Source organism: Leptonychotes weddellii, chromosome 14 (genome assembly GCF_054177405.1).
Source record: "Leptonychotes weddellii isolate Sample4059 chromosome 14, ASM5417740v2, whole genome shotgun sequence".
Classification (NCBI taxonomy): Eukaryota; Metazoa; Chordata; class Mammalia; order Carnivora; family Phocidae; genus Leptonychotes; species Leptonychotes weddellii.
In genome coordinates, this window is record NC_138382.1 from 80,713,239 (window position 1) to 80,737,424 (window position 24,186).

Consider the following 24,186-nt stretch of genomic DNA (forward strand, 5'->3'; position numbering starts at 1 on the left):
TACCATTTTTTTGTTGAAGAAGCTATGTCATTTGTCCTGGAGGATTTCCCACGTTCTGCATTTGATTGATTGCATCATGGTGTCATTTAATACATTCCTCTATCCTCAGTATCTCCTGTTAAATGGAAATTAGATCTAAGGCAGATCTTCTGAACCTTGTTTTATTGTTGGTGGTAGTCCTGTGGTTTTTAGGGTGTTCATCAGGATCTCTGGCCTTCACCCTCCAGATGCCAGCAGCACCCTCTGATTGGGACAAGTAGAACATGTCTCCAGAGGTTACCAAATGTCCCTGGGAGGCAAAATTGCCCTTGTTTGTAAACTGCAGATCTAGAGACTTGATTGGAATCAAATTAACCTCTTTTGGGGAAGCTTCATAGGTGGCCTACACTTCCGTTGCCTTACAGCAGGAGATACATAGTATCTAGTGTCATAGTGTTTTCCTTCTGGTTATTGTTACAGTGGTTTCTCTACCAGGCTTTTCCCTGAAGGTCTTAGTAGACACTGATGTTTGTTACTCAGGTCTGTTATTTCATTACGTGTCACCCAATGGTGAATTTATGATTCTGTCATTCTTTATGCATTTATTATTTTTACCTTTTCTATAAGGAAGAACTTACCTCATCAACTATTTGGAATATAGTTTGTATTTGTATTAAGCAAGATACATACTTAATTCTGTCCCTTTATGTATGGGTATTTATTTATTTATATATTTTTGAAGATTTTATTTATTTGAGGTGGCGGGCTTGAACTCACGACCCTGAGATCAAGACCTGAGCTGAGATCAAGAATCAGATGCTTGGGGCGCCTGGGTGGCTCAGTCGTTAAGCATCTGCCTTCGGCTATGGTCATGATCCAGGGTCCTGGGATCGAGCCCCGCATCAGGCTCCCTGCTCATCGGGAAGCCTGCTTCTCCATCTCCCGCTCCCCCTGCTCGTGTTCCCTCTCGCTGTGTCTCTCTCTGTCAAATAAATAAATAAAATCTTAAAAAAAAAAAAAAAAAGAGTCAGATGCTTAACCAACTGAGCCACCCAGGTGCCCCTATGTATGGATCTTTACAATAGTGCATTGGTGCCCAGAAACTCCAAATATGGCCAATTAGAGATTTATGAGAATTATCAGTATGAGCTTTTTTTATTTTAATGTGTTTGGTGTGCTTTAGTTCTTGGAACTCACTATTACTTTTGGTGCTCAGATTGTCCCATCTTTCACCAGTGGGAGCCCCTTACAGTTGGCTTTTTTTTTTTTTTTTTTACCTCACATGCCTAAGTTGTCTTTGATAGCTTTCTGGTTTTCATCTACAACAAAGTGTTCCAGGATTATTATGTACCTTTTCTGCCCCAGACATGGAGTCCACCATCTCTCCAAGAAGACCTGTGTACTGGACACTGGCTGTTCCTACACATTTCCATCCTCTTACTTCAGTGGTCTCGCCTTCAGCTCCTCCTGGAGGACTGCCATTGACCACCAAGGGAGGGGACAGGAAGTGGACATACATCTCCCAGGTGACCAGAGCTAATGAAGGAGTGGTGTAAAGAGTAGGAAAGCCCAGCCCTGTGGCTTCAGGTTGGGATAACTTTGAGGTTTAACTCAGACCCCAGAGTCCCTGTGGGAGCAGCCTGACCCTGCTGTTGCACTCTTGCTTGGCTGTTTTCTCTTTCCTGTTATGTTTTCCTCACTTCCTTCCAGTTTATTCTGGTAGTAATCACTCACTTGCACATGGCCCCTCATCTTATGGTCTGCTTCTGTAGAACCTGATCTGAGATACTGTGGCTCCTTTGATGAGAAATGGTGTTTATTTAGCAATGTGGTTGTTGCTACTGAGTTTTTATTGCTTCCAACTTTTTTTTAAGTTTTTAAGTCTTACTTTTTTTTTTAAAGATTTTTTTTTTTATTTGACAGAGAAAGAGAGAGAGCACAAGCAGGTGGAATAGCAGGCAGAGGGAGAAGCAGGCTCCCCTCTGAGCAGGGAACCCGATGCGGGGCTCAGTCCCAGGACCCTGAGATCATGACCTGAGCTGAAGGCAGTCGCTTAACCAACTGAGCCACCCAGGCGCCCCAAGCTTCCAACTTATTTAAATTCCAGTATAATTAAGGGCACCTGGGTGGCTCAGTTGTTAAGCGTCTGCCTTCGGCTCAGGTCATGGTCCTGGGGTCCTGGGATTGAGCCCCGCATCGGGCTCCTTGCTCTGCAGGAAGCCTGCTCTCCCTCTCCCGCTCCCCCTGCTTGTGTTCCTCCTCTCACTGTATCTCTCTCTGTCAAATAAATAAAATCTTTAAAAAAAAAATTCCAGTATAATTAATGTACAGTGTTATATTAGCTTCAAGTATGCAATATAGTGATTCAACAATTCTGTGCATTACTCAGTGCTCATCATGGTAAGTGTCCTCTTAATCCCCTCACCTGTGTCACCCATCCCCAACCCCACCTCCCCTGTGGTAACCACCAGTTTTTTCTTTATAGTGAAGAGTCTGTCTCTTTTTTTCTTTGCATGTTTTTTTTTGTTGTTGTTGTTTTGTTTATTCACTTCCACATATGGGTGAAATCCTGTGGTATTTGTTTTCCTCTGACTTATTTCACTTAGTATTATACTCTCTAGATCCATCTCTGGTGTTTAAATGGCAAGATTTCTTTGTTTTATGGCTGAGAAATATTCCATTGTGATCCCATATATCACATCTTCTTTATTCATTCATCTATTGATAGACACTTGGGCTGCTTCCATAGTTCGGCTATTGTAAATAATGCTGCAATAAACATAGGGGTGCATGTATCTTTTTTTTTTAAGATTTATTTATTTTTTATTTGAGAGAGAGAGAGCATGCGTGTGGTGGTGAGGAGGGGCAGAGGGAGAGAGAGAATCTCAAGCAGACTCCCTGCTGAGTGTGGAGCCTGACGCAGGGCTCGATCTCACCACCCTGAGATCATGACCTGAGTCGAAATCAAGAGTTGGACACTTAACTGACTGAGCCACCCAGGCGCCCCTGCATGTATCTTTTTGAGTTAGTGTTTTTGTATTCTTTGGTGCAATGGCTGGATCACGTGGTAATTCTATTTTTAACTTTTTGGTTAATCTCCATATGGTTCCACAGCAGCTGCACCAGTTTGCATGCATCCAATAGTGCACAAGTGTTCCTTTCTCTCTACATCCTGTCAACACTTGTTTGTGTGTTTTTGATTTTAGCCGTTCTGACAGGTGTGAGGTAATATCTCATCACGGTTTTGACTTCCATTTCCCTGATGATTAGTGATGTTGAGCATCTTTTCGTGTGTCCGTTGGCCATCTGTATGTCTTCTTTGGGAAAATGTTCATGTCTTCTGCCCATTTTTTATTTGGATTATTTGGGTTTTTTTGGTGTTGACTTGTATAAGTTCTTTATATATTTTGGATACTAGCCCTTTATTGGGTATGTCATTTGCAAATATCTTTTCCCATTCAGTAGGTTGTCCTTTTTTGTTGTTGTTGAATGTTTCCTTCACTGTTCAAAAGCTTTTTATTGTGATGAAGTCCCAGTAGTTTAATATTGCTTTTGTTTCCCTTGCCTCAGGAGACTTATCTAGAAAAATGTTGCTATAGCCGATATCAGAGAAATTACTGCCTTTTCTCTCTTTTAGGATTTTTATGGTTTCAGGCCTCACATTTAGGTCTTTTAATCCACTTTGAGTTTATTTTTGTGTATGGTGTAAGATAATGGTCCAGGTTCATTCTTTTGCATGTAGCTGTCCAATTTACCCAATACCATTTTAAAAAAATTTTTATTTATTTTGAGAGAGAGAGAGAGCAGGAGAGAGAGAGCAAGCAGGGGGGAGGAGTAGAGGGAGAAGGAGAAGTAGGCTCCACACTGAGCAGGAATGCCAACATGGGGCTCCATCCCAGGACCCCAGGATCATAACCTGAGCCAAAGGCAGACACCCCAACACCATTTGTCGAAGAGATTTTTTTCCATTGCATAGTCTTGCCTCCTTTGTCATAGATTAATTGACCATATAAACATGGGTTTATTTTGGGGTTTTCTGTTTTGTTCTTTTAATTTTTGTGTCTGTTTTTGTGGCAATACCATACTATTTTGATACTATAGCTTTGTAGTATATCTTGAAATCTGGGATTGTAATACCTCCAGCTTCGTCCTTCTTTTTCAAGGTTGCTTTGGCTATTCAGGACTTTTTTAGTTCCATACAAATTTTAGGATTATTTGTTCTAATTCTGTGAAAAATGCTGTTTGTATTTTGATAGAGATTGCATTAAATCTGGAGATTGCTTTGGGTAATATGGACATTTTAGCAGTATTTGTTCTTCCAATCCGTGAGCATGGAATATCCCTCCATTTATTTATGTCATCTTAGATTCCTTTCATTAGTGTTTTATAGTTTTCAGAGTACAGGTCTTTCCTCTTTGGTTAAGTTTATTTTATTACTTTTGGTGCAATTGTAAATGAGATTAGTTTCTTAATTTCTCTTTCTGATATTTCATTAGTACTGTATAGAAATGCAACAGATTTCTGTATGTGGATTTTGTATCCTGCAACTTTACTGAATTCATTTATCAGTTCTAATAGTTTTTTGGTGGAGTCTTTGGGGTTTTCTCTTTAGGGTATCATGTCATCTGCAAATAGTGAAAGTTTTACTCCTTTGTTACCCATTTGGATGCCTTTTATTTCTTTTTCTTGTCTGATTGCTGTGGCTAGGACTTCCAGTACTGTGTTGAATAAAAGTGGTGAGAGTGGACATCTTGTCTTGTTCCTGATCTTAGGGGAATAGCTCTCAGCTTTCCCCATTGAATATGATGTTAGCTGTGGGTTTTTCATACAAGGCCTTTATTATGTTGAGGTATGTTCCCTCTAAAACCTACTTTGTTGAGGGATGGACAACATGAATGGATGTTGTACTTTTTTTCTTTTTTAAAGAGAAGAATATATCATGTATTCTTTTGGCATTTGTCATTCAAATGTAAGATTATAGGATTTTTATCTTCTTTGATTTTGTATTTATATCTCTTTCCCCTTATACAAACAGTTTATCTTTTTGGGTTTTTTTAAGAGCAGTTTTGGGTTCACAGTAAAATTAAGCAGAAAGTATAGATTTGCTATATACTCACTGCCCATGCACATATACAACCTCCCTTGCTATAAGCAACCCCCCCACTAAAGTGATATATTTGTTACAGTCAATGAGCCTACACCCAAAGTTCATAGATTATATTGGAGTTCACTCTTGGTGTTTTATGTTGTAAGGGTTTGGACAAATATAATAATGACATACATCTACCTTTATAGTATCAAAGAGAGTAGTTTCACTGCCCTAAAATTCCTTTTTTTGTCTTTGTTATGTTGCTTGTTCTGTTTTTTAAATGATATTGTTTAAAAAATTATATTTTTAAGTATGTTGGGTTTGTTTGCAGTCAGAGTTGCCAAGTAAACTTTCTTGTTACCCTAAATAATTTCTCTGTAGATTATTTTGTTTTCTATGTAGACACAGTTATACTGCCTATAAATACATAATTTTTGACCGATTAACTCCTTTTTTTTTTTTTTTCTAAAGATTTTATTTTTTGACAGCGAGAGAGGGAACACAAGCAGCGGGAGTGGGAGAGGGAGAAGCAGGCCTCCCGCGGAGCAGGGAGCCTGATGTGGGACTCGATCCCAGGACCCTGGGATCATGACCTGAGCCGAAGGCAGACGCTTAATGACTGAGCCACCCAGGCGCCCCGAACTCTTTAAAGTCTGTTTTTTAATTTCCAATCAAAAAATTTAAATCTTAATTAATCTTTTTGTTTCGGATTACTGCCTTAATTTCTAACTTAATTGCACTGTGGTTAGAGAACATGACCTGTATGATGGTTTCCTTTGAGATATATTTGTAATTTCTTTATGGCTTGGCACATGGTCAACTTTTGTAAATGTTTCCACATGTGCTTAAGAGGAATATGTTTTTGGGGTACCTGAGTGGTGCAATCAGTTAAGCTTCCAACTCTTCATTTCAGCTCAGGTTGTGATCTCAGAGGTGTGAGATCAAGCCCCATGTCAGATTCTGCACTTGGTGTGGAGTCTGCTTGAGATTCTCTTTCCCTCTCCATTTGCCCCTCTCACTCATGCTTTCTCTCTCTCTCAAATAAATAAATACATCTTTGAAAAAGAAAAGAGGAATATGTTTTCTCTAATTTGGGGAACACTGGCCTTTTTAAAAAATTTTATTTATTTTTTTATTATGTTCAGTTAATCACTGGTCTTTTTATATTTGCTAAATCAAGTTTTTAGTTGTATTGCTAAGTATGCTGTATATTCACTAATATTTTGACTGACTGAGCCATTGATAATTGAGTGAGGTGCATTGAAATCTTTCTTTTTTTAGATTTGTCAGTTCTTCGAATAGTTTGAAACATGCAGCTCATTATAGAAAACAGTCTTAACAGATGACCAAGTACTGCTGTATATGTTTATACAATAGTAGCTCTATGTTTCTGAACCTCTTTTGTGGGGATTTTTGTTTTATTTCTTCATTAAAAAACCCAAAACTTCTATGAAGATGTATATTGATTTCTGTATTTGGGGTTTTTTATATGTGTGTGAACCCTTACGTCTCACAAGGTCTGAGCCTCTTGTCCTCTTGTACTGACCCTCTGTCACTCTAATAATGATTTTTTCTTAAAGCGTATTTTTCTGATGCGGATAGAGTACTGAACTTCTTCTTTTTTTTTTAAAAAAAGAAACATTTGGCAGCTGTATCTTTTTCCATCATTTGACTTGCAACCTTTATGTGGCCTTATATTTTAGGCATGTCTCTTGGAAACTGCAGATAACTGTATGTTTTAAAAATCCAGCTGAATAATCTATGTCAGCTAACAACCAGGTTGAGTGGACTTGTATTTATTGTATTAGTTTACTTGGACTTGCTTCATCTGTTTTATTTTACCTTTTTACTGCTTCATCCATTTTAGGTTGTGACATTTTTTCCATTTTTCCTATGCTTTTTTCTTCTTTGCTTCCTTTTAGAAATATTGAATAATTGGTTGTTTATTTGCTTACGTATCACATTTTTCCCTCTACTAGTTTAAAAGCTATGAACTCTATTTCTGTTTTATTTTTTTTAGTGGTTACCCTTGTAATGGCTATTGTGCATGCGTAACAAAGTCTGTAGTTATTTTTTACTCTAAGTTCCCCTTTGAGCAAGGCTATGCACCTGTTGCAATCACATTTCTCCCAACTTCCTTCGTAGGACAGCATTGTAGTCCCTTTTCTAACCTTACAAAGTAGTTATTATTATTGTTTTGACTTTTTTTTTTAAAGATTTTATTTATTTATTTGAGAGAGAGAATGAGAGAGCGAGAGAGAGAGAGCATGAGATGGGGGAGGGTCAGAGGGAGAAGCAGACTCCCCGCCGAGCAGGGAGCCCGATGCGGGACTCGATCCCGGGACTCCAGGATCATGACCTGAGCCGAAGGCAGTCGTCTAACCAACTGAGCCACCCAGGCGCCCCTATTGTTTTGACTTTATAGAGATCATGTTTATTTAGATTTATCAGTTTCTTGGCTTTCCTTTTTATATTGCATGTTAGATCTTTTTTTATATCATTTTATTTCTTTTTTCATTGCAGTATAATTAACATGCAGTGTTATATTAGTTTCAGGTGTACAATATAGTGATTCAGCAATTCTTTTTTTTTTTAAAGATTTCTCTTTTTATTTATTTGAGAGGAAAGAGAGAGAGCATGAGCAGGGGTGGGTAGAGGCAGAGGGAGAGAGAGAAGCAGACTCCCTGCTGAGCAGGGAGCCCGATGTGGGGCTTGATCCCAGGACCCTGAGATCATGACCTGAGCCGAAGGCAGACGCTTCACTGACTGAGCCACCCAGGTGGCCCTGATTCAGCAATTCTATACATCACTCAGTGCTCCTCATGATAAGTGGACTCTTGATCGCCTTCACCTATTTCACACGTTCCCCCACCTACCTCCCCTTTGGCAACCAGCAGTTTCTTCTCTGTATATAAGTGTCTGTTTTTTTGTTTGTCTCTTTTTAATTTGTTCAAATGTTTTGTTTCTTAAATTCTACATATGAATGAAATCATGTGGTATTTGTCTTTCTTGGATTTACTTATTTCACTTAGCATAATACTCTCTATATCCATCCATATTGTTGCAAATGGCAAGATTTCATTCTTTTTAATACTGAGTAATATTCTATTGTGTGTATATATATATATATATATATATATATATATCACATCTTCTTTATCCATTCATCTATCACTGCATACTTGTGTTGCTTCCATATTTTGGCTATTGTAAATAATGCTGCAGTAAACACAGTGGTGCATGTATCTTTTTGATTAGTGTTTTCCTATTCTTTGGGTAAATACTCAGTAGTGGAATCACTGGATCATGTGGTAATTCTATTTTTAATTTTTTTGCGGAAACTCCATACTGTTTTCCACAGTGGCTGCACCAGTTTGCATTCCTACCAACAGTGCAAGAGGGTTCCTTTCTCTCCACATCCTCCCCAACACTTATTATTTCTTGAGTTTCTGATTAATATCATTTTCTGTCTTTCTTAACTACAGACATTCCTGCTACAACATGATGTGTGCATTCCTGAAAATGCCATGCCCTGGAAATAATAGGCCTTATAGTAGGGTAAAGAAGCAAAGAAGAAAAAAGCATAGGAATGACATTGTGATTCCACATCTGTGCAACTCTGTAACTAGAACACTAACACAAACAGGAACAACCCTAATAAAATTGAGTGCCAGCAGAATTAAATCTCTGTTGGCATTGACATCTGGCATCAAGCCTTCAGCCTTGCCCTCTTCTTTGACAAGAGCTTCCTTCAGGGCGTTTTCCTCCAGTGGAGGCCAGACTCCTCTTGCACATATGCAGCAGTTGGGGGGGCGGGCGGGATTAACTGGGGCTGGTGGAGTGACTCACGTCTCCCCTGCACTTCACTCTGAGATTTTGCCCCTCATTCCCAGACACTTTGTCGTTCCCAAACTCCAGTCTTTTTCTCTTCCTCCCTGTAAGAGTGTTGCTTTCTACTGGGTTCTGTTTCCTTGCACTACAAATAGGTACATGGCCTTAGGGGAAGATCTTGGGGGAATATGGGGTCACCTCTGTGCTTCCCTTCCTCCAAGGATTGTGACTTGTTGTGCCTTTAAACACTTACATTATATATTTTGTTCAGTTTTTATGGTTGTTTTCAGTGGGAGGATGAGTCCATTTTAAGTTTCTCTGTCACAGGTCATGGAAATGCTGGGTTAATTTTATAGACTTCTATTGTTCGTTCATTTCTTTAAGATTAATTTTTTATTGATTTACATATTTACACTTAGCTACTTTATATTCTCCATCTAAATTTTTTTCTTTTTAATTCTTGTATCTGAAGTCTGTGGGAGGTGTAAACCAATTACTTATTTCTGCTGTCTTTCATTCATGGTGACCTTGCTTCCTGGTCTGTTTGGTGGTATTTTTTATTTTGAGTTCATATATGACTGACCTTAATCCACCATTTCTTGGCTGGGGTTTTGTGAGATAATGAAGCCCTATAGAAAATGAATTGATGGACTGCTTTTTCAGTTCTCTCAAGGGTGGCATGTAGCTAGTGCTCTTCTGAATGTATAGGAGAGAAATTCTTTCTGTAGCATGGATGTCTGTAGGGCTGAAATTCTCTTCAAGTTGAGATGGGCTGCCCAATCTGTAGGACCAGATGAGGGATGCTGTGTCATTCCATCTGCTTTCCCGGAAGCCCAGGGCACTACCAGTCTGGGCTCACTTTAGCTCTCTTTGAAGAGAGCAGCTTAGTAGGAACCCTCATGTAGCTCCCTACCTTGTAGTGAGCCCAAGGCTCAGGACCCTATCCCGGCCTTGGTAGATCGTTTCCCCACGAGGTAATGTCTCAGGTCTTCATCTAGAACAGAGAGGTGATGGCAGAAGCTGGTGAGTGCTGTTATGAGGCAAAAAGCGCTTGGACCACGTCCAGCATGTGGTTGTTTCTCGTGAGTGTTCTCTTCATCCTTGCTCTGTATCCGGCCATTTTGCTGGATGCAGTGTCCTGTTTCATGATTTAATTTTTGTTACTGTCAAGTCTTTTGTTTGTTTTTTTAGTAACCTGCTTCTAACAATGAACTTAGTTAGTCTGCTGTAGTTCCATTTTGATCCTCTCCTGTTTTTCTTGGTCTGCTTTGACTTAATTGATGACTTTTGTTGTTGCTGTAAGTCTATTTCAGGAGGAGTATTTCCATCCAGTTTCTGACATCTTTGTTCCACTTATTTTGAGCAGCAAAATTCTTCATTGAGTCCATATTGGTCCTGCCTTATTGTTATTGTGGAGGAGTCTGAAAAGAAAAGCTGTGGTTTTAAAATAATAAACGTTTCTTAATTTAAAAATAATGCATGCTCATCATGGAAAATTTTTTCAGTGTTAAAAGTATAGTGAAGGGAATTAAAATTACTGTCAGCTATTGAGAGATCACCACAATTATTATTATTGTTTTGGTGTTATTTCTCTCCCCACATATATTATTGTTTTGGAGTTGAGCTCATCTGGGATGTACAAGTATGCAGCCTTTTTTTTTTTTTTAACTTATCCTAAGCTTCTTTTGTCATTGAAACTATTTGTAGGCATTTTTAATATCTGTAATATGGTGAATCATGTGAATATTGCATACTTAGTCTTTTTCCTATGATTGTACATTTTGTAATTTTTTTGTTATTGTAGAGGAACTTATAACAAACACCTTTGTGAATACAGGTTACAGATTAAATCAATAAATAGAATTTTTTAGGACTTTATTGCCAAACTGCTCTCTGAGAAGATTATATAATGACACCATCAGCAGGGAGCTCCTGCTGTTGCTATGAGCTCTTCCATGTGCACCCAGGGCTTCTTCTCAGGCTAGCTGTCCTCTCTGGGATTGGCGGCCACACAGGCTCTGGGGATAACTACCCTCGTTTCTTCTGCCTTTTAACATCCTCTTTACGTTTATGTTTCTTGTAAGAAGTAAAAATGAGGTACAGTAGTAGGCATTGGCTCCAAGTCACTGGCCTGTGTTCCCGGGCATCCCCGAGGTCTCGGGAACTCTGTTAACCCACAAGAATGGAAACATACTTTGGGATAGTGAGAAATGAAAAGTCACTGTGAGAAAAACACTACGCACAGACACCAGAATCTACTTAACAAGAACAAGAATCTACCTAAGAGAATCTACTTAACAAGACATCTTAACCCTGGGTAGTTTGATTAGTGGGAAAGCAAAGGGTGGGGGCTTAGGGACAGGGGAATGAGCAGTGAGGAGCCGAGCAGGAGCCCATACGAGATGTGGGCTCTGCTGAAGTTCTCCCTGGGTCACCGCCCTGGCTCTGCAGACCTTTGCCAGGGTCCTGAAGGAGAGAATCCCAGGCAGGGTCCACCTGGATTCTCAGGTTCAGAAGAGTGTCCAGGGCTGGCCCCTGCTCCTCCCTGTCCTGCGGTCCCGCGATCCCTGCAGAAGCAGTGGGGCATTGGTGACTTTTCTCAAGGAGGCACTGATCCCTGAACCAGGCGGGGGAGCCTGCTGGCCCTGGTCTCTGGGGCCGGCGGTGGAGGGGGCGGGGGCGGGGGGGGGCGGCGGCGGGGGGGCACTTGGGTGTCAGTAGAACATCTACACCAGCGGCCCCTAGTGGAGGCAGAGGCCCACAGCCAGCCGCACAGGGCCTGGTGCTGCCCCTGCCCTGACCCTTGTGCAGTGAGAGGTGAGGAAGGGCCTCCAGTGCTGGCTCAGTCCTCGGTCGTGATCTGTCCACGATTGGAGGGAGTCTCATGTGAAGCTCTGTTCTTAGCCACACGCCCTTCCCTGGCTGGGTCCCTGAAGGCCAGTGGGGTTGGGGCTGGGACTGTGTCTGTTGTTTGGGTAAGACCTGGGTGATGCGGGCTAACTTGGTGGCCCTGTGTCCTTGTAGGTGGTAACATGGACCTGGAAAGCCAAGCTGAGGGGAAGAAGGAGGTGGAAGCTGATGACGTGATGAGGAGTGGCCCGCGACCCATCGTCCCATACAGCTCCATGTTCTGTTTAAGCCCCACCAACCTGTGAGTCTCCTTCGCCTGCCCAGGCCATGTGCCTATCCCATGTCTGTGGCCGTGGTCCATGTGCACGGTAGCAGCGTAGGCTAGACGTGACCTGGCAGGCACTGATTCTGGGCACTTTAATGTCCTGATCATCACAGCAATCTGCAAGCACTCCCTACAGCTGAGGACACAGAGCCACGGGGAAGGTCCATGGCCTGTCCACAGACGCACAGCCAGTCAGCCCTAGTGGTAGAGCTGGGGTCTGAACCCAGTCAGCCCCAGAGCCACTACCCCCCACTGCAGCGACTGTTCATCGCCTCACGCACGCACCCAGTTTATGTCCCTCGTGTGTCCACCTTCCGTCATGCCCACTGTCCACGCTGCATGCATCTGTATACCACATTCACTCATGTGTCTGCCCATTTTCTCCCCTCTGTTCATCATGAAGTCACCAGCATTTCTCATCCACGCATCAGTCCATCTACTGCACTGGGTCACCCAGTACTTACATACTAACAGCGTTTTAGGTGCTGGGAATACAGAGTAAGGAGCAGAACAAACAAGGACCCCTGTCCTTGATAAGCTTCTGGGCAAGTAGGAGAGACAGACAGCAAAGCAGACAAATAAGTAAGGGGCCTAAGACATCACATGGTGGGAAGTACTAAGAGGGAGCACAAAGCTGCCAGGGGTGCGGATGTTAGGGTGGGAAGGGCAGGTTGGGTGTCAGTGGGAGGTGAGATTGGTGAGGAAGGGGAGGGAGACCATCCCTGGCAGTGGCAACAGATAGAGCAAAGTGTGTGGATCGAGGCCAGTGTGGTAGAGCAGGGGGGCCAGAGGGCAGCAAGATCCGACGGAGTCAGGCTGTGCCCTGCGTCCCCGTCCCTCCAAGCCTGCAGTCTCTCTACCCAGCCTCCACTCCCTCCCTCTCTTCACGCTTTCACTCAGCACACATTTCCTGGGAGCTTACTCTGCTCCGCTAGGGAGTGTGGCCCTTGCCTGTGAGCACTGACGTGTGAAGGAGGGAGCAGAGAGGTTGTAGGCAGCTGGGGGTCAGTGGGGGCACTGTCAGGCCGTACTTCAGCAGAGTCCTTGCACAGGGCTTAGTAGGTGGTCATGGTTTTCAGGAAGAGATGGTCGAGGTCTGATGATGGTGGTCATGTGGGGAGGTTTGGGAGTGAAATGCTTGGGAAGACATTTTGGAGAGAATCTAGGGAACTTGATAAATTAGGTGTGGAAGGGGAAGGAGATGTCAGGGATAACACCCAGAGTTTCTGCATGACAGCTGGGGCCCCGCTGAGCTGGGGGCAGGCGAGTGCAGACCCTGCAGAGCAGGGACAGCTAGTGGATGTCTCATGGCCAGGTGGACTCACCTGGCTAGGGGTAGAGCTGAGGGTAGATGCTCAGTCCTGAGATGCAGAAGGAAAGACGCAGAGACGGAGTGTCCTGGAGGAAGGAGGAGAGCTGTGTCTGTACAGAGGAAAGCATGCCAGGAGCTCACCAGGGGCCTGGGAAGGGTGGCTCTGGTTGGCATGGAGGCCGGAGTATGGCAGTGGTCATGGCGAAGAGGAGAGCATAGTAGTCCCTTCAAGGCAGAGAGAGAGGTGGGTGGGTGTGGCTGGGAGGTGGAAGGTCCCTTCAGACCTAAGACCCTAAGAGTAGAGCAGTGGTGGTGAGAGAGGCGCGGGTCGCAGAGGTGAGACGCGGGTCTGTCCCCGTGCCGCCTGTGTGCTGGTTCTGTGGCTGCCCCTCCTCGTCACCTGGGACCAGCTTCACCGCCCCCCCGAGGGTTCTTCGCAGACCTCCTGGTCCCTGCTGCTGTCCTGGAGCATTTGTGAGCATCTGAGGGCCTCCTGTTGGTGTATGTCCACACTGTTTTCTGGTGCCCTGTCCACCACTGGGCCCCGGTGTCCGACAGGTGCACGAACAGAACAGAATAGTGGTCAGTAATGCTGCCTGGTGCTGCAGGGAGGCAGGTGACACACGCAGCTCTCGGGACTCAGACGAGCTGGGCCAGCACAGACCCAGAGAAGTTTCCTGAGCTCTCCAGAGAGGCCTGCTGTCCACAGGAGTGCTGGCGTTCAGCCTTGTCCTCTCTGAGCAGCCCTCCCGGGACCCCCTCCCCCCCACCTACAGCCTTTGTAAATCTGCAGAGGGCACCGCCGTCCACACACACAGGAGGTGACTATGTGGGCTGACCCCTGCGGTGGGTTTCTGCAGCCTTCCCACCCCTCTTACTGGGACACCCGCTCAAGAATCTGAGGCACCATTGGTCACCTGGCCGCTGTCTCCCAACCACAGGGACACTCAGTAGAACTTGGTTCTGGTGTGACGCCTTCCGCAGGGAGAGGCCAGGCATGCGCTCCGGTGGGGGGTCCAGCCCTGCTCATCGGTGGGCCTCGGGCGATCTGTGCTTTGCCCTGCAGGCTCCGCCGCTTCTGCCATTATATCGTGACCATGCGGTACTTTGAGATGGTCATTCTCGTGGTCATCGCCCTGAGCAGCATTGCCCTGGCTGCCGAGGATCCAGTGCGGACAGACTCGCCCAGGAATAACGTGAGCACGGCCCTCAGGTGGTGGAGGGGCTGGGCATTGCCAGGGTCCTGTCTGCTCCCTCTGGAGGTGTGGGATGTGGGGATGAAGGTCTGCGGGTGCCTCCTGGCCCAGCCCTGAGTTGCAGATGAAGAGTGGGCATGTGCCTGGGGCCAGGGCCGCTGCCGGGGCCTGTGGGGGGCTAGGGCTTGGCCCACAGGCACACTTGCCAAGGGGTTGTCTGTTCAGAGGCCCGGAGGAAAAGCATGATGCTGCTGAAATTGTCCAGGCTCAAGCTGTCGGCCCAGCCTTTGACAGTAACCTTCCTGTTGGTTCTAGGCTCTGAAGTACATGGACTACATTTTCACAGGCGTCTTCACCTTTGAGATGGTGATCAAGGTGAGATACGTGTTTGCCCCGGTGGCCCAGTGCTCCACTCATCCTCCATGACTGACACGGGCCGGGACCTGTAGCCTCTGATGAGGGCATGTGGTGGGTGTGCCCTGGGTGTGTGCTTAGTGAGAGAATGCGTGCACACGAGTGTGCTGATGTGTGTTGCGGAGGGCAGAGGCCAATTCACCAGAGATTCACCACAGTGTTACACCGGCTTTGGGAGAGCACCCCAGTGCCGTTCCTGCCTCCGCCATCCTGCTAACCAAGGGTTACAGGCTTCCGGGAATGTGCACGTGTGGGCTCAGCCCACCCTCAGGATTGTCTCGTGATGTCAAGCTGGGAAGAGCGAGGGCCCCAGCACCCAAACATCATGGCGCGTGGGCGCTGAAGACTTCAGTTTCAAAGAGCTGTAGTGCTTCATGTTAGGCTACAGACCATTTCATCGCGGTCGCTCTGTCTCTGAGGACTGACGGGCACTGCTCCTTTATCACTGACAAGTGGCCGTGTGCGTGTGCGCACACACGTGTGCCATCTTTGACTACAGGGCAGCTTAGGATGTGCCCGTGGCCTGGTGACTTCCGTGTGTGCACGTGCGTCTGTCTATCACCTCTGCTTCTTCACTTCCTCTTGCAAACTCATGGGAGCGGTTTTTTTTTTTTTTTTTGGTCATCCCATTTTATAGACATGGAAGCTGAGGCTTGGAGACATTAAGGTACTTGCCAGAAATCACAGCTTTAGGGATGGCAGAGCCAGGTCCTTGTGAACCCCACCAGCTTTTCCTCCTGCTTCAGAGAGCTGACCCTCTGAGGGTCTGGGCAGGGCGTGGGCTTCCTGGCGTGGTGTATGCTTGCAGCCCAGCAAGGGGGGGGCGGTTCTCCAGGGGATTTGGGAGCCCAGACAAGATCTCAGCCAGTCATGACCATGTAGGGATATTTGGATCAATGGCATTGAGGTTTGAAGGCCCACTGAGGCCCTCAGAGGACATGATCTGAATGGCATCCTTCCCCCCAACCCCATGAGTCTGGGGCCTGGCCCTGCTTTTCTTTCTGAAATAGTCAGCATCTAATATGTGTTTCTCCCCTGAAGATGATTGATTTGGGACTGCTCCTACACCCTGGGGCCTACTTCCGGGACTTATGGAATATTCTGGACTTCATCGTGGTCAGTGGGGCCCTGGTGGCATTTGCCTTCTCGTAAGTACCATGTCTGCTCTGGGTCTGACTGGGCTGCAGTCCCAGAGCTGTGGTGGGTGTGGGGGTAAGGGAAGGAGGGGGCCCCACTGGCCTCCATGGGCTGTCTACTTGGGGCTGGGCTGTATGGGGTTGAGAGCATCTCAAGGCCCACTTGTCCCTGCCACGGCTTGTGGTTCTGACACTGGGTGAGCAGGCCTCTGGTTTGTTTGGTGCCTGCCTATTGGGTCTTTCAGAACAACTTACCTGCCCTGATCTCGGCTGCACCGCTTGGTCAGCCAGAGCTGGTGGCTATCTTCCCCTGTCGGAGTATTAGACCTTTGGTTTCTCTGACTCCCTAGGGGACGAAACTCAGCTCCCTTGTGGCTGGGCCTGGATTGACTCCCTCAGACCCTGCATGGTGGTGGGCCTGGGACAGGTGTGGGGGGCTTGGGTGGAGCTACGGAGGAGACCCAGAGATCAGGAAGATCCGAGGGACGTGTCTGCATCTTCTCTGAGCACTCGGGGAGGGCAAGGCCTCCTCACTGACTCTCTTCTCTTTGTCTCTTTGTTGCTGGACTCTCGGTAGGAGCTTCATGGGGTAATGCCTTCCCTCTGCCCCTCACACTGCCCCACATCATAGCCCAGCATGGCCCCTCCTGGGCCGTTCACCAGCACGACTCACCTTCGCTCATCCTCCTCCACTCTCCAGAGTGCATGCTGCCAGGAGCCATGTCCCCAGGCCATGCGTTGCTGCCTCACCTCTGGGGGCTGGGTTGGGGGCTGGGTCTGGGGAGGTGCCCCAAGTGAGTGCTGGAGGCCAGGAATTTGGGCCCTGAGGGCAGTGAGGGCTCTTGGTGGGGGCTGCTGTAACCATGACTGCCAGGATGTTGGTACCTTCCTGAGGTACCTTCCCATGTCTCTTCTCCGGCAAAGAGGCTCTCTTCCTTCTCTCTGTTCTCTGCAACTGCCTCCCTGCAATGCCCAGCATATTCTCTGGGGGTCTTAACCAGTTTTCTTTGTATATAAAGTGTCAGTCAGGGGCTTAAGAGTAAGACAGGGGAAGGGGTACAGTCCAGCCAGGTGACCTCAGAGCAGGAGAAAGGCACTGAGCTGGCAAGCGAGAAATGAGGCCTCTAGACACAGAACACAGACCACCTTGAGGCCTGTCCCTGCAGAGAGCCCTCCCCTGCAAAACCAAAGCAGTGTCCCTCCCTTCTGCATCCCTCAGGTGTCTGCCTGCCCACCCTGCCCCCTCTTCTCTCTGTACTGGTCTCAACAGGGCTGCTGGAAGAACCTGGTTTGGGGGCAGGTGTCCACAATGCTGGGGTGATAGAAACACCTGACACGGTGGTCTGGAGGCTGGGTGTTTCAGAGGGAGTTTGATCTGGTTCTGGAATGTAGGCCCTGGCTGGGTCTTGGGGCAGATATAAGGGACTGGGGCTCCCCAGCTCTCCTTAACCCACAGATCCTACCTGGACCTCACAGCGCACTTTCCCTAGAGCTGAGCAGCAGCCCAAAGAAGACCACTGGAGGCCCTGTCCCCTCTCCCCATGCACAGGCTCCTTGGGAACTTGGAGGGAGGTGACCTCTGAGCAGGATGGAATAGGATCCCCAGTCCTGAGTCCTCAGCCACTGCTGAGGGTGGGGTGTGGCCTTGCTTCTAAGAATTGCCTCCTTAGGCAGTCTATGAAGGTCAATCAGGGGACCACCCCTCACCCCCGATATCTGCCCTGGCTTTGGGTTGGTGAGAAGGCCAGCCCCCAGAGTCTGACAACAGCTGGGCCCCTGGCAGCCTGAGGGAGCCACCTGGGTCTGCTCGGGCGTCTTCCTTTGTGAGGGACCCGATCTGGGCCCACTGGTCCTGGATCTCCAAGCTTGCGTCTGGTGCTTAGAATTTTCTTTTCCTGACTCCCTGTCTTACTCCCCCAGTCTGGGTTTTCTTGTCTGCTGCTCTCTTTGTCTCTCTGTGGGCTCTTACCCCTCCCCTCCCCTCCCTCCCTCCCTGTCTGTTTCTTTCTCTTTCCTTTGCTATTTCTTTCTTTCTTCCTCTGTTCACCCCTTGCATTGCATTGCCCCTTATATTACCTCGGTATTCATCTAACTTTTTCTCTTTCTTACTCTGCTTCACTCTTTCCCTTCCTTCACGCCTACCACCCCTCTCCTCCTCTCCCTCTCAGTCAGTGTTACATCATCTGGAGGAGTGTAGGAGCAGTTGAGAAAGGACAGGCAGGGAGATCCTGACATGTTCCCCTTACCCTCCCTCTACCAGGACTGAAAAGCAAAGAAGCCAGCCCTCCCAGAAGGCTCTTGCTCGAATGGCTTGTAGGTTTCCAGGTGCTGGCCCTGAGCTAGGTCTGCATTCCTGGGGCCAGCCCCCTTCTCTCCTCTTTATTCCCATTGTTGGTCTCAACATGGTGGCCAGATGACACTGGTTTGGGGTGGGTGTTAGGGGACCACTAGCATAGAAATGGCTGATGTGGTCTGTGAGAATGCGTTCTTCCCACCTGGAAGCCCAGCTTTCCCTGTACACCAGGTGCTCTTGACCTGGTCCTGGCCTTTGTCTGCTCAGATGAGGCCTTTGTCATGCAAAACCCACAGGAGGAGGTGCCGTGGCCTGTGGTGCTTGCAGGGCAGAGGCCTCCCTGTTCCTAGGTATTCCGCCCTGGGGCCTAAGACAAAATGCACAGGGGAGTGCAACCCAGTAGGCTTTGTGGGAACTGGGCATGGGTGTGCATCCTGCCTGTCTGCATGTGTGACTTCTCCCTTCTAGAGGATCCAAAGGGAAAGACATCAATACCATCAAGTCCCTGAGAGTCTTGCGTGTCCTGCGGCCCCTCAAGACCATAAAACGGCTGCCTAAGCTCAAGGTGAGAGCCTGGAGTTGGGGCTCGAGCAATGTGCAGGCTGTGCATGTACATGTGAGTGTAGGCCTGTGTGTGCATGTATGTGTGCTGTGCATGTGTATGTGTGTAGATATGCGTGTGTGCATGTCTGTGCACGTGTGTGGGTGCATGTGTGCGTGAATGTGGATGTGTGCTGTGTCTTGTGAGTGCACATGTGTCCATGTAACTAACCCTGTCTGGCTGCATCTTCCCACGTGGGATGGGATGAGTAGAGCTGAGGGAGGACCCGCGCTTGTTTTCTCAGATCACACATTGTGCAAGTGGGTCCAGCTCCCTCAGTTCCATGACTCTCCCCAAAGGGGAGCTTACTCTCCGTAGTGCTCTGGAAGGTTCTTCCTTGACCCAGCAGCACCAACAGCTGTTATACAGGGAAGGAGCAGCTACCGAGGGGTGCCTGGGCGGTTAAACTTCCAACTCTTGAATTTGGCTCAGGTCATGATCTCACAGTTGTGAGGTCGAGCCCTGCGTCAGGGTCCGTGCTCAGTGGAGAGTCTGCTTGGGATTCTTTCTCCCCCTCTGCCCTTCTCCTCTCTCTCTCTTAAATTAAATTAAATTAAATTAAATTTTAAAAAAGAAAGAAGGGGCTTCTGAGAGACGCAGAGGGTCCTGAGGGAGATGCAGGGAGGGCAGGGGGTCCTGAGAAGTGGTTCCTGGGCTGGGCCTGAGGTTCTGGATGAGGTGTGGCTGAGGTTCTGGATAAAGGAAAGAGTGTGAACCCAAACCCTTGGAGTTGTGCTAAAATATGATAATTTACTGAGTGTGTTCCTCACTGTGAGGAATGCTTTGGATGCTTAAACTCGTTTAATCCCACAAAATTGTGCAGTAAAGTATTGTGAACAGCATGCAGAAGCAAGCCTTGCAGACACGAAGCAGTGTGGGGATTACAGAAGGCAGTTTGCTTGTGAAGGGGTGGGCTGGGGGTGGCTTGAAGGCAGCCACAGGCCCTCTGTGTCAGGTGGGGACTTGGACCTGGGCCGGCAGGTTAGGGGTGTCATGGACACTGGGCACGTGTGCAGAGGCTGCATTTGCTGAGGAAGCTGCTGGTGTCTGAGTGTGCCAGGCAGAGTCTCAGGAGATGGTTGTGGACAGCCAGAGCAGGATGGGGGATCTCCTCAGCTCCGAGAGACAGGGACCAGGGCCAGGGTCAGCAGTCCAGGGTCAGCCAGGGAGTTCAGGGCAAGCTGAGCTTCCAGGTAGGGAAGATCCTGAGAAGAAGCCCAGGTGGTGGTGCTAACAGACGACAGAGTCACCTCTGGGCCACACCAAAACCTGCCACAAGTCCCTGTCTTGGAGCTGGCCACGGCATCGCTGCCTTCCCGCCCCATGTTGGTTCCCACTGATGGGCAGGGGCAAAGTGTGACCCACTGGCAGGCCCAGATGCAGGAGCAGAGGGCTGGCCATATCCCCATTCCCACTCCTTTCCCTCCATGTCAGCCCCTCCTGACACTGGTGGACCTGGGCACCAAGTTGTCCTCACTAGCTGGCCTGTCCCGTAAGCGTCCCGTCAGTGTCCAGCCCATCTGCCCATGCCACCCCTTCTAGCACCTCCTGCCCACTCTTCAAGTCCTGGGAGAGGCAGCGGCAGGTGGCTTCCTGTGTTAAGGTGACGGGAAGCAGGTCCCTCTGTGATTATGGGCCTGAGGGCCCTGAGGTTCTGAGCAGAGCCCTCCTCCCCTCCAGGCTGTGTTTGACTGTGTGGTGAACTCGCTGAAGAATGTCCTCAACATCCTGGTCGTCTACATGCTCTTCATGTTCATATTTGCTGTCATTGCGGTGCAGCTCTTCAAAGGGAAGTTTTTCTACTGCACGGATGAGTCTAAGGGGCTGGAGAGGGACTGCCGGTAAGCTGAGGCAGGGCCGGGGGTGGGGAGCCCTGTGAGGGCGAGGGCGAGGGGCCTGCGTGGGGTGTACCAGAGAGCTGGGGGTGTGCCTCTGTCCCCAAGGCCACACCAAGGACCTTTGGCTCATTTTCCTCAGCAGAGTCAGGGACCAGCCACTTCTGAGGAAATGTTCTTCCTGCCCATAGACATCGGGGAACACATGGGGGCCACTGGGTATTGCTGAAGGGCTCTAGGCAGCTAGGCTCTAGGGTCAAGGGGCTGCCCTTTCTGGACCTGGCCCCACCCCGGAGGAAACAGGAGAGGTGACCTGGGTGGGGGGGAGGGGAACTAGGGGAAATGAAGGTAGGTACTGGTGTGGATGCTGAGCAAGGCAGTGCGGCCAGCCCCTTCTCCACCCACAGGCAATGGTCCCAGTTGCCTCTGTTCATGCAGTGGTCTCTTGTGGGAGTATGTTGCCACATACTTACCCTCTGTGCCTGGTGGACATCAGGGGTGTTTCCAGTCGGAAGCTCTCGTGACTTGTCCAGTGCACGTTTACTGGGAGCACACATACACACGTGTGCAAACCTCGCAGTTGGGTTGCAGGGTTGTGCACTGTGCTTATGTTCAGCTTCTGCAGGTGCTGCCAAATATGTGTGTAAAATCACGCTCTTGCACACGGATGAGAGCTCCAGTACTCCACAGCACGGGCAAACTTGTGTTTTCTGTCTGACATTGGGCTGGTGGCATTTCTCTGTGCTGTGATTTGCACCGTGTGGTAACCAGTGGTGTTGGGCACCTCCCCAGGTGATCGACCGCTCAGCTGTCCCTGGGAAGGGTCTGTGCAAGCCTTTGCCTGTGTCCCTGTATGGGTTGTCTTTCTCTTTCTGATTGATTTGTAGGGATTTTGTAAGGTCCTGGATAGTCATCCTTTGTCAGACCTATGGATTGTGGTTGTCTTCTCCTCCTTTGTGGGGTGCTTTCAACTTTTTAAAACATGTCTTTTAAAAAACAAAGTCTTGATTGTAGTATAGTCCCATTTATCTCTGCTATATTTAGTACTCTTTGTGTCCTGTTCAGAAAACCTATCTGAAGGCCAGGGAGAAGTCCTCTTATGTTTTCCTCTAAAAGTTTTATTTTTACCTTTCACATTTAGATCTGGGATCTATCTGCGGTTGATTTTTGTGTGTTAGGTGAGGTATGGATAAAGATAAATTTTCTGTAGATGGATATCCAGTTGACCCAGCACCATTTATTTGAAAAGACCCATCCTGTCCCCCATTTAGTGGTAGCCTTTGTTTTCACTAAGATATAATTCATGTGATTCATCCATTGAAAGTGTACAATTCAGTGATTTTTTAATACATTCACAGATATGTGCAATCATCACCACAGTCAATTTTAGAACATTTTCATAAGTTAAAAAACATAAAAAACTGCATATCCTTTATTACCCACTAGCTCCCCATCTCTAGCCCTGAGCACCCACGAATCTATTTTTTTGTCTTTATAGATTTCCCTGTTCATATAAAGGGAATCGTAAATATGTGGTCTTTTGTGTCTAACTTCTTTCATTCGCCTTCATGTTTTTAAGGTCACCGTGCTGTAGCATGTGTCAGAGCATCATTCCCTTTCATGGTTGGATGTTCTTCCCTGCTGTAGATGGGGCAGTTTCTTTATTCACCCATCTGTTGGTGGGCATCTGGGTTGTTTCCATTTTTGGCTGTTTTAACTGATGCTGCTGTGAACACGCATGTGAAGTATTTGTGTGGACAGATGTCTTCATTTCTCTGAGTGTATACCTAGCCCTGGAATTGATGGGTCCTGTGGTGATTCTGTTTACCAGTGTCAGGGACTGCCAGACTTTTCCAACATGGCTGATCCATTTTATATTCCCACCAGCAGTGTGGGAGAGTTCTGATTTCTCCACATCCTTGCCAGTACTTGTTATTTTCCTTTTTAAAAATTAATTATAGCCATCCTAGTGGGTATAAAGTGATATCTCATTGTGGTTTTCATTTGTATTTCTTGGATGACTCATGATGTTGAGCATCTTTTCATGTACTTATTGGCCATTTGTACATCTTCTTTGGAGAAATGCCTATTCAGATGTTTTATCCATTTTTATTAATTGGGGTGTTTGTCTTTTTTATAATTGGTTATAATAGTTCTTTATATATTCTAGATTCAACTCTTATCAGAGAGACGATTTTCCAGTATTTGGGCCATTCTGTGTGTTGATGATGTCTCTGAAGCACAAAGCTTTACATTTTGATGACGTCGAATTGACCTACTTTTTTCTTTTGCTGCTCATGATTTTGGTGTCGTATCTAACAATCCTTTCCCTAATTCCAGGCCTCCTGTGTCTTCTTCTAACAGCTTTCTAGTGTTAGCTTGTACCTTTAGGTCTTTGGTCCATTTTGAGTTGAGTTTTGTACATGGCATGAGGTAGGGTCCGGCTTCCTTCTTTTGCAAGTGGACGCCCAGTTGTCCCACTCTGTTGAGAAGACTGTTCTTCCTTCATTGGATGGACAGCCCTTTCAAAAATCAGTTGACCATAGACAAATCAGCGTGTTTGGACCCTTTGTCTCTAACCTCTGACCTCATCTATGTTCTCATCCCCAGGGGTCAGTATTTGGATTATGAGAAGGAGGAGGTGGAAGCTCAGCCCCGGCAGTGGAAGAAATACGACTTTCACTACGACAATGTGCTCTGGGCTCTGCTGACACTGTTCACAGTGTCCACAGGAGAAGGGTGGCCCATGTGAGTGCTCACTGGCTCATTGTGGCAGATCACGCTAGAGCAGAGGGGCAGCTTGGGCAGGGAGTTTCAAACTCTGCATCCGTTTGTGTTCTAGTCATCCAGCAAATACACCATAGGCTCTTGCACCCACCAGGTAAGACATGGCTCTGCCTTCCAGGAGCGGGCAACCTGGAAAGAGGACGAGATTAAGACAAAGTACACAGCATAGTGATCTCCTGAAAATCGTTTTTGAGTGGCTGAAGGCCAGAGGGAGGATGGGGCTATTTGGTATCTCCCTGTGCTACCCTTCTGGCCTCAGTTAAGGGTAGACAGAGGGATGTATTTGTTCAGTGCCACACTGGATGACTGGGGACTTCCTTTGGGGCTGGGAGGACCACCGCTCAGAAGGTAGGATCAATGCTGTGCCAGGAGCCCAGGGTTTTCTTTTTTTTTTTTTTTAAAGATTTTATTTATTTATTTGAGACAGAGAGAATGAGAGAGAGAGAGCACATGAAAGCGGGGAGGGTCAGAGGGAGAAGCAGGCTCCCTGCCGAGCAGGGAGCCCGATGTGGGACTCGATCCAGGGACTCCAGGATCA

General features: G+C 47.3%; 1 protein-coding gene across 6 annotated transcripts in view; it reads left to right on the forward strand.

The window, feature by feature from the left end:
- Window positions 1-24,186, forward strand: part of CACNA1B (calcium voltage-gated channel subunit alpha1 B) — a 185,180-nt gene that overhangs the window by 112,820 nt on the left and 48,174 nt on the right. For all 6 annotated transcript variants that reach the window (XR_014140250.1, XR_014140249.1, XM_081804041.1 and 3 more), the window contains 7 exons: window positions 11,924-12,050; window positions 14,453-14,582; window positions 14,898-14,957; window positions 16,038-16,144; window positions 18,894-18,990; window positions 20,707-20,867; window positions 23,472-23,609. Coding sequence is in view for 4 of the 6 variants with exons in the window: in XM_081804041.1 (XP_081660167.1) it covers window positions 11,924-12,050; window positions 14,453-14,582; window positions 14,898-14,957; window positions 16,038-16,144; window positions 18,894-18,990; window positions 20,707-20,867; window positions 23,472-23,609 (820 nt within the window). In the remaining 2 variants the exon portion in view is untranslated. The remainder of the gene's footprint in view (window positions 1-11,923; window positions 12,051-14,452; window positions 14,583-14,897; window positions 14,958-16,037; window positions 16,145-18,893; window positions 18,991-20,706; window positions 20,868-23,471; window positions 23,610-24,186) is intronic.